Raw genomic sequence first — 10,760 nt, 5'->3', positions numbered from 1 at the left:
TTTGGGGTTAAAGATTTTTTTTTTTTTTAAATGGGACAGGCAGCAAAATGGCCCTGCGCTGATGAAAGGCGCTGTTCTAAATGGATCGGACAAATGGAGGTTCCCGTCAAACTCATTCATTGGCCACATTAAAGCCAGGTCCTTTATTACCTCAAATGAAAAATCAACACCACCCAATATGTGAAAGATTGCTTTTTGTCACCTTGTAGTTTGCAGCCAGGCGTTTCAAAATGGGCCCTGCTGCAAGGCGCAACGATATTCACACAATTCAGGAATTTCATCATAAGTCAATTCTCTTCTAACTACAATGCATTGTGAGAGAAAATGAGCAAAAATCTTCACTGTACATTATTTACTGCGACATTATTATGAAGTCACAGTGTTCTTTCTGAAGACGTGTTTTATTACCACTGTAACAGCTGTGTGTTTGATCCTATTTGTTGATTTGTTTCAAACACTAGCAGGAGTTGCTGCTTTTAATTTTGTTCTTTTAGGAAGGAAGGTTTTTATAGTCATTATCCTATTTGTGATAGGAAGCTAGAACAGAAATATGCCTGGGCACCAGTGATGCCTCTCACGTGTTTCTTATGTCGCATAAGCCACATAAAATAGGTAACTCAAAAATACAGGAAGATGAACAATTTCTAACACACTTTAGTAGGCACACAGAGTTAAACAACCAATCATACTAAAAATCACTACTAAGGACAAATTAGAGTGTCCGATAAGCATGCATGTTTTTGGAATGTATGAGGAATCCTGAGTGCAAAGAGGAACCCCACACGGGCATGGGGAGAACATGCAAACTCCACACAGGAAGGCCAGAGCAAACTGAATTCGAACCCGACGATTGACGTGCTAACCACTCTTCCACTATTTGCTGCTATTTATAAACAATGTCCATTATGAAATTTTAGTTTTGCCATTACATCATTAGTATGGTAGTTAAATATGTAAAGTAAGATGCTTTTATTTTAGAAATGAGCAAAAAAATAATTTTACTGTAGTCTTTTTAGTTTTCAATAAGTAGCACATGTGTAAAATGAAATCCTGAAGATTCGCATGATTTTTTTTTTTAATTTAAGTAAGGCAATGTTGTCAATGTTGTCTTGTCTCTTTCACTATTAAAAACACACTTCCGATTTATTGGCAAAACTGACTATAATGAAAGTAAATCCACTTTACTGCGTAAAGTGGATGATGCTTTATGAACTGAAATGACTTTCATTTCTCGGCTGTGCATTTCAGCTTGAAGTTCTCGATCTCCTGATCATTTCTGATTTAAAGTCGGTTACAAACCTTTGACCGGTACTCCAGTTTCTATGGGATTTGAAACTCACCTTTCAATAGTATGTAATGTATTTGCATACAGTTTGTGGTAATAGTCTAAGAAGTTTTCCTTTTCAAAACATGTTGAACATGTTCAGGTAGAGCCAACAAAAATGTAATTTTACTCAGAACAATCCAAAAGAATTTATAATAATATGAAAAGTATACGGGCTACAATTTTAATCTTTTATCCTAATCCACCTGTTTTAAAAGTCCCATTCCAATGAATGTGTATTCTTTTTAGAGGTTTGTTGGTATAGAGATTTTTTTTTTCATTTTCTGCAGTTTGCTTTGATTTTTGCAGTAAAAAAAAAAAAAATCTGGGTACAAAGTCAAATCATCCTAGTGGAGTTTCCAGGTGGCCTGTAGCTCCAGTTCCATGTGAGCCTGTTCTGGATAAGTGGTATAGAAACAAGATGGATTTATTTCCTTTCAAACTCAGAGAGACAACTCAATTTGTGCAACTTACATCACACTTCCACCCCCTGTGACTCACTTGATGGACAGATGGAAACGATTTCAACATAATTACAGCAAGCATTACAATCATTAAGATGACATCATCTTTGAGAGAAAGGCTTTGGTGATTATTTTTGGTAGTGCTTCAGAAACGGACAATCCTCTGAACTTCACGCAAACGTCAAACCTATTGCGTGCGATGGCGCGTTTAATGTCGCGTCGTCCCATGTCGCATCTAGCTCGGTGGCAGCAAAGCGCCGCGGACTCCATACGGGTCACTTTGATGGCTGTCTTGGCAGTAGACACGTCAAGATCTCATTTTATGACGACATTCGAAGCCGCAATGTCACCATCTCACGGGTGTCCCTGAGGTACGCACCAGTCATTTCAGGAATGAATTTGGCACACCGCGGAGCACCAATAGATCACGACTCTCAGTCTTTTCTTTAACACGAAATGGCTCGCATAGATCATTTTTCTGAGCATAGGGTAATGGCTGCTGGATGATACTTATCAAGCTCGGTAAGTGGTCCTTCCAATAAAGACATAGCGTGGGTCATTTGTACCGGGATTCAAGTGTTGATGGATATGGGATTAGCACTTAACCTTGGAATCAATCCAAGATACGGCTTAAATCGTTCAATGGATTGTCTATCCTATAACGGCTTGACCAGTCTTTAAGGACAGCACTTCTTAATGCAAACTATGCTTTATGAGATAGCGCCAACTGGAGGTGTTAGTGACCTATTTTTCACTTATGACAAGGCATCACTGTCCTTTTATGCCCAAAGGTTCCTACTGGATCCATCTTTTTTTGTGTAGCAACTGTCTACGGGCAGCTCAGCCTAGAGAAATGAAAACATCCAAAATCAAAAGCTTGTTTCTGTCTCTCCAAGCTTCAGCACCTACTAACAAAGACTCAAGACATTGATGTATAGAAGTTGATTAGGATCATGTGGTTCTAAGTATGAGAACAGCTCTTATTTCCCCACCAACACTTGACCCTGACCCTGCCTGACACAATTATGTTTGAAGGCTTTCATAACAAAACACTGTACAACATGCTGGTGGAATCAAGTTCAGTGCCAAGAACAAAGCTCATTTTTATTTGACCAGCAATGCCAACGTCGCGTAATGGCAACCGTTGACGTAAGTCAGCGTGGACTCTTGGATCTTTGAGGCCAGATGCCTTATGAGACAACAATACACCGGTAGTTAAAAATCTAACTTTTGTATACGGATCAAGGTAGTGGGTAGGGCAGTGGTTAGCACGATTGCTTCTCTGTCAAGGGGTTCCTCTGTCACCATTTACATTGGCGCATGACAAACCCCGAAGTAGGACTCTGAAATGCTGCTCTTCAATGACACTTTGTTTCATCTCTTCATTTGCCATTTTCCTCTTTCTGAAGAAAATCTTCCAAAACAACTTTTGCAAGCTTGCGGGGATACATTTGTACATTTTTCTCAGTCTGTGTGCGAAACCCAGTACTGATGGATGCGTTTGAGCTAAAGGACGAGAGGTGTGTCAGAAAGATTTCAGAACTAGTGTCTCGAATGAGGCTCTCAATTTCTCAAATGAAATGCCTTTATTTGGTTTCAGACTCCCCTCCATTTTTTTATTTTTTATTTACATATGAAAAAAATAACACGTAATTCCTTATGTTAATAAAGCAGGATTAATAGGATGATTAGCAAATAATAAATAATGTGAAACATCCAACAGTGCGTCACGATTTAATGCTTCGATCCGATTCGGTGTTCAGCTCCTTCTGGTGTGCCCACCTTGACCACCAGTAGGCGGTTACTGTATAATATCATCATGCGGACACAAAGAAAGAAGTATCAACTTCAGATTCGACTAGTTGCTGTAGCCATTTCGTTATACTGTAGTAATTTTCTGTACAGAAATTGCGAGTTTTGCTATGTCTACTTGAGCCTGCGAGACAATACAATTTTATTCCTGGGCATTGCAGCAGAGCGTAAGAATTAAGCCCTTATTTTAGCGTCTTATATGCTCATTGTTTTTGATAACGCTACGTTGTTTTTAAATGATGTTACGGCTGTCGTCGCAGGTGTTGGCTGCAGGTGTTTTTAAAGAATGAAACGTCATTTCTTTCTAGTTGTTGTACAGCAGGCACACAAACAACATTGGGTAGAGTATATAAAGTGCTGTGTCACTGAAATTGAATTGGGTGTTAAGGTGAATCTTAGAATTTATTTGTTTTCGAAACACTGTGACCATGTATCAGCATTCAGATTTCTAGGGAAGTTCAAATAAATAATATTCAAGGTTGAATTGCTGAACGTTCTTTAATTTTATCAGTATATTGAGTAATTACGGCTTGCAGATTCATATTCAGGATGTTACTACATCCCAGTTGAAAAGCTCTTCCTTTCACTTATCAGTTTGAGTTGAAGAACTGTTTCAAACTATGTGGTGCATCTCTCAAATAGGTATTCGAGCCCCAGTAATGATGCATAGACCAAAAAGTTACAGGAAAAAAGTTTTTTTACTGGGAAAAAAAGGTCATTTTATAATTTTATAGCATATGGTTGTATAAACATAACATAGATGGACATCAATGACAATCAGTTACATAACATTTTAAACACATCTAGCCCTCTTTAAGCAGGTGAAAAGATTTTATTTTTATTTTTTTTAAAGAGGATCAAATCAAAGTCAAAGGTTGACATACAGTGTTAAGTCAAGTTAAAATAAAAGACAATTAGAAATCGATTCGGAATTAACATTTCATCCATTCATAACTGAGGCTGATGACATCATCAGAGGTCTTGAAACCAGGGGGCGCATGCTTGCATAAATTCGAGCCAAAAGCGATGACACGTGAAGTTTGATGGCACTGGCTCCAACACAGGCGGCATTGAAATGTTTGATAGCAAGTGGGGCGATGGAGTCTGGCAGCAGCTTCTACACACTCTGAAGAGGGAGGTGCAGGTGGAGATAAGGTTGTAGCAGTTGGAGAGAATCTGGATTTGCCCCATTGTCTTTGTGAGTGCTTTAGTGGAGTTAGTGGAGGAGATAATGCTTCGGTGGTCGTCCGGTCGGCACGTCGGGTCGGCTCAAAGTCGTCACATTGGGACTGGCCGGCTGTCCGAGGGGCGCAAGGGAGGTGAGGGCAGTCGAGGGGCGGAGAGCGGTCACAGCCTTTCGTCACCATGAAGGATTCGATGGTTTGCTCAGAGGTCGGTACTAAGGAAGTTGCTACCTCCTCCCCCGAAAACGATAGGATGCTTTAAGAGTTTTTGGCGACCATCTTCATAGTGATGGTCTTCACCTCTGAATACTCCCTCAGGCCACATTCTCCCCTGAAATGTACAACATCAAACATCAGTATTGGAATGCTAGTCTGTCATTCAGTCTCAAAAATAGGTGTGTTTGTGAATATGGGGGGGGGTTTAACCTCTCGGAGCAACAACAAATTTTTCTCCCAAAAATAGACTATTTTTGACTACCTAAAAGGTGGTCCCTTTTGTGGTAGGTGGTGTCAACCCGACGTAATTTTAGTCGAATAGAAGTATACGCCTGTGGACGGATTCCATGCTCCGCGATATGCGTACGTGCATGGCATCGTATTTCGTTCATAAATGTGACAACAGCATAGGAAAATCCGTCTGAATTATATACAAATCGAGTCAGTGAACCAATTATTATGGAGAGCCTCTAGTGGCAGAGTATGATAAAATATGTTTGCACTAATCCGTACCCTAAATTTACTAATCCATACCCTTAATTTAATAATCCGTTCCCTCAATTTAGTAATACGTACCCTCCGTTTAGTAAACCGCACCCTCAATTTACTGTAAACGCTAGTTGGAAGGGAGGGGTCCCGGGGTGATGACATGAGGGCGATGAAAGGGAGAATTTGGAATGAGTATAAAATAAACGGGTGTCAGCTGTTCCACTCTCAAAGAAGTACAAGTTCTGTGTTTTCCTCCTGTCAAACGCAAAGTGTTTGGAACACCTCACGCGGGACACGCTACATTACTAATACTTATGTGCAGATTCAGACTTTCGGGAACAATACATCTCAGTCAAAACGTTGTCTGAACACCAACGCAGATTACTAGCTACAATGACAAAAACAACATTTGTAAAATATTTAAACCGTCCTCTTGGACACATAGACAACATTGATCTTGATGCACTGCAGGAGCTGACTTACGCAGGGACAGTCTGCAAATTGCAGGTTATTTACGATGAATAGGAATAAAACATCCCCCAAAATTAAGCAAAAGCTTTTATATCCAAAAGAGATGTTGTAATATGATGTTGGAGAGCTCGTTGATGTGTTCATTGACTTAGTAGTCATACATATAATGGTGTTATTGTTTTTCCCCCTGCATCTTGCAATTATTTTGTGTGCGTGTGTGTATGTGTGTGTGTGCTTGGGGGCTGGGGGTAAAATTTTGCTGTGACTAACTGCAAGAGTCTTGGCATAGGAATATGGTCACATCCTCTCAAAAAGCCCTGAAGTCAATATTAGTGATGTCGTGGTTCATTGTATATACTTAGTGGACAGTTCCTTACAAGACATACTCACAATTCACGTCCATTGCCAGACATTTTATATCCTCCAAATGGACACTGTGTGCTGAGAGCGTTGAAGCAGTTTATCCTAAAAAGTACACAAAACATTCATTATTGCTCTCGTGCATTGGACTCACAGCGCAGAATTTTTGGCTGATGCATAATATCATAGCGGCGTTCATGATGATGGATGTAGGAACATATCATCACCAGCGCCATTGCTATTTTAGCCACCCTCTGGATTTGATAACATAATCCCATTAGTTTTTAGCAAACACAGCTGAAAGTAGTCAGTTGCATATTTGGGAGTTGCTTAACTTCAGCCATCTGGGAAAGACAACATGAAATTATTCAACGCGGGAGAAACTCAAAAGCGGAATAGGGACTTCATTTGAAAGAAATGGTGGCAATTTATTGAGGACATTTTTATTAAATGTTTTGAGACAAAGCTGACATTTGAAACCCATTGTGAACGGTCATGGTTAAAATCGTTTAAAAACATTCTTGTAAAATAAAAAAAGAACAGTAATTGGTGATGACAATTTGATGTCATACACGATGGATTAAAAAATGCAGAGTGAAGAACGGGTGCTTCGTTTGATCAATTTTGTGACTTGCAAACTTCACATGACTAAAGGCAGGCAACAGGTGAGTAGTGATTGCCTGAATCCTGAGCACCTGTGCAATTTTTAAAGGTATCATTCGTGCATCGAAAATAATGAACTTATGAAATGCATTGACGAAATGTGAACATTTTACGTCAGACTATGGCTAAATAAGTAAATTATCCCTTCAAGCATTATCAACAAGGATGCCATGGCGGCATTGTAGGTTCAGTTAAGCGTCAGAAGAGTTGTAGACAGAAAGTCTCAAGATGGACTCCAAGTTATATAAGGTCCTTTTGTACTATCTGGATTAGTTGCAAGAGTTTCATTTTACTATGGCCCACTAGATTTCTCGTCTACGCAGTGACTGCACTGGCAAATGGCAAGTGGCCTGGAACAAGGCCGTCGTGGCCGCCGGAAACAGACTGTAAATATAGCTTGCAGGATTGCAGTTCACGATGGTAAGTAGTGAAAAATGTTCAACTCATTTTGAATGTTAGCTAAAAACTTCCCCTGTGCCAGAGCCATCTGCACATAATTATACAAGAAAAACTCAACAATTAGGAGTGTAATCAGGAAGTAACATTTTATAGCCATTTCATATTGAAATTAAGGTTGCAATTTACATACACCGCTGTTTTGTAGTTGTGTGTCGGTAGACTCTGTTTCTGTGTTTTACTTTGAGAATGTGTACACTGCAGTGTAGAAAAAAAAGAAAGGAAGCATTTCTTGTGTAATAATAGTGAAATGGCAAATGGCCAACATGCAATTAGTGAGGGCCAAGTGTAGAAATGGCAGGTGCTGCCGGAAGGAGTGGAGTAATAAATGAAACTTACCAGACGGTGCCAGCCTGCATGGCTGTAGATATGGTCATGGCTTTGTTGATGTCACTAGTGAAAACCGCGGCAGCCAAACCGTAGTCTGTGTTGTTGGCTCGTTCAATCACTTCCTCCATCGTTTTGAACTTCATGATCTGCTGCACTGGTCCAAAAATCTGCAAAGCATTTCAAAACATACGCATGGCTCACTCAGAGGTTTTAATGGTGATTGAGTTGTTACCTCCGCCAAGGCAGTTATATTTTCATCACAGTTTGGTTGTCTGGTAGCAAGAAGATGCAAAAACAACTTTTCCACGGAACTTTGTGCGGGGGTTGGGCGTGGTCCAAAGGAAGAACTCATTCACCTTAGCCTCATCAGATTAGTGTCTCCTCTAGTGTATGCATTTTTTCTTATTATACTACGGTGACTGGCCGCTACAAATTGATTTAGTGACATTACTGTACATTGACTAGCAAGGTATTCATTATGTTTTTACACAATAAAATTGACGTATGGGAATGATACATATAACGGAATGATGCAATTTTCTTTTGTCAATTGTCAAATAATTGGGAATTAACATTAAAGTAAAACACCGTTCATCCTGTTTAGCTTGGCAGAGAGCTCTGCTATGGCTCGCTACATTAGCACCTTTGTTGCTAGCATTAGTCATAGCTGCAGTTACAGCTGGATGCTTTGCATTTATGTGCTGGGCTAAACTTGAGATGCATTTGTGGTAAGCAAACTCACAAGAAAAGTCAAACAGAAGAATCAATCATTTACTATGCAAACAGTGTAATAACATCAAAGTTTGAGAACTGACAAATGACAGTTTTGGTAGTTCTAATGACATCGTTACAAATCATGATAGCAGCTCTTAGTCAAGACTCCCGTATACATACTATAGATACGCGGGAAATTTACTATTATTGACGATAACCATGCAGGCAGTGAGAATGTTGCTAACATTACGACCACTGTTTTTGCAAAAAAAAAAAAAAGCTGTTGGAGTTGAAAAAGATGTTGCAAATTTGGCAGCACTTCAAACAAAATCCTGCTCGCTACATTTTAAAAGCTTAACCTTCAAAATATATCTTACGTGTTATTTTTATTTTATTATCACCGTGAAGGCCGGATATGTCCTCAAAGCCGTAAATTGCAAAAATCTGCCTAAAAGGCCTAAGCTATACGATAATGAAAACTGACTCTATTGCAGTGTAATAGCCAGAAATGAAGCTGCACACAAAATAACATTCACAGCTAACTAGTTCCTTCTGCACCAAAATAAAAAAATAAAAGCTTACTCAAATATATCAAACACATTTTTTTATATAAGGTATAATGCTGCACGGCATCCGCAGAGTGAGGGAAGAAGTTTCATTTTCTAACACTACAAGGGGACAGACCCATAGTTTCGACATATAAACTAAATAAAAACGGGCCCTCTCTAGGCATACTAGGTTTCCTCCCATTAGCAAGTGTACCTCTTCTCTGGCAATGCGCATGTCGTCCCTCACGTTGGAAAACACAGTGGGCTCAATGAAGAAGCCCTTCACCCCTAGAGCTTTGCCTCCACACTCCAGTTTGGCACCTTCACTGATGCCACTCTGAATGTACTCCAGCACGCGATTCTGATGCTCCCGACTGATCTGATAACAGAAGAGATATGCAATAAAAGATGAGGAAGAGGGATTGTCAAAAAAAGATACAGGCCATAGTCTAAAAAAGGAGTGCGTCCTCTCACCTGTGGACCCTGCTCCGCAGTGGGATCAAAGGGGCTGCCGACCGTCCTCCTCTTGGCTCGCTCCACGCTCCTGCGCACAAACTCTTCATAGATGGGCTCCTCCACAAAGACGCGTGAGCCCGCGGTGCAGCACTGGCCCGCGTTGAAGAACACGCCCTGGTGAGCTTGTTCCACAGCCAGGTCCACTGAGGAATGAGGAGGGCATCAATTTAAACCAAAATAAAAGCTTGATGAACACCCTTCAGCTAAAGATAGCGAGATGGAAAAATTGATGTAACAGATAGCGTCTCGTCTGCAAGGCACAGAATTTTTTTGTCTGAGTTTAGCTACTACCTTGTGCAAAAGTGACACCTGAGAGACAAGACCCTGCTGTTCAGCGCTAAGGGTTAACAGACCCCCGTGATTTATGGGTCTCAGCCAAAGCACTGACTGAGTCTGGGTCTATTTTCCTGATTTACAGACCTCAGGGAGACCCTCTCACGGCTGTTGAAAGCATTTGAACGCCTCACCACGCACAGTTTGGTGAGCCACTTCAAATCTGAGTCATCCATCCAACACCATCCGATGTTAGGGTTGTCACACCTTGTGCATACCTCTATGGATTGAGGGTTCATAAAATACAACACCCCATGAAGTGTTAAGATAGGTGGCGAACGGGGCACAATATTTGTGTGATGAAAAAAAAAATCCTCCAGCAATTGTAAAAATACAATTCTGGAGCTCTTTTTTTGTCACTGGTTAGAATGACATTTAATTGTATGTTGATACACCAGACACCTATTTGCCATCAAAATAAAAATAAAAAGACAAAAAATCCCAAGTTAAATCACAAGTTAAAGTCTTTAAAATTCAAGATTCAAGAGTTTTATAGTCACAAGCATAGTAATACTACACAAGGAACTTCTTATTATCTTCCTTGAGCAGACTACATTCCACAATCGAGCAAATAATATAAGCAATAAAACAAAAAACTAAACAAAAAAAAAGGTTAGCTGTAACTTTACAATTTACTGTACCACATTTCAAAGTGCAACCAAAGAAAATTCAACTATTTGAATTTTACTTGTAATAAAGTGCCATTGTCCAACCAGAATAGCATCACACTTGCCCTACAATGTACAAATGAGGAAAACATCACTCGTAAACTTACAGTCAGCATCTGCAAATATGATGTTTGGATTCTTGCCTCCCAGCTCCAACGTCACTCTCTTCAGGTTAGTCTTGCCGGCTGCTTCCTGGATCAGTTTTCCAACCT

The 10,760-nt window shown here is 40.0% G+C and overlaps 1 protein-coding gene across 1 annotated transcript in view; it reads right to left on the bottom strand.

The window, feature by feature from the left end:
* Positions 1-4,279: 4,279 nt before the first annotated feature.
* The window catches only part of aldh1a2 (aldehyde dehydrogenase 1 family, member A2), a 28,920-nt gene continuing 22,439 nt past the window's right edge, over positions 4,280-10,760 (bottom strand). Inside the window, exons 8-13 of the mRNA XM_088413085.1 lie at positions 10,656-10,758; positions 9,506-9,690; positions 9,246-9,410; positions 7,779-7,936; positions 6,351-6,425; positions 4,280-5,115 (exon numbers count right to left, since the gene is read on the bottom strand). Coding sequence (XP_088269211.1) covers positions 5,043-5,115; positions 6,351-6,425; positions 7,779-7,936; positions 9,246-9,410; positions 9,506-9,690; positions 10,656-10,758 — 759 coding nt within the window. The 3' untranslated portion in view covers positions 4,280-5,042. The remainder of the gene's footprint in view (positions 5,116-6,350; positions 6,426-7,778; positions 7,937-9,245; positions 9,411-9,505; positions 9,691-10,655; positions 10,759-10,760) is intronic.

This window comes from Hippichthys cyanospilos, chromosome 4 (genome assembly GCF_059441005.1).
Source record: "Hippichthys cyanospilos isolate Australia breed blue-spotted pipefish chromosome 4, RoL_Hcya_1.0, whole genome shotgun sequence".
NCBI lineage: Eukaryota > Metazoa > Chordata > Actinopteri > Syngnathiformes > Syngnathidae > Hippichthys > Hippichthys cyanospilos.
Note: the sequence above shows the minus strand (reverse complement) of the source record. Positions and strands in the feature narration are given on the sequence as shown.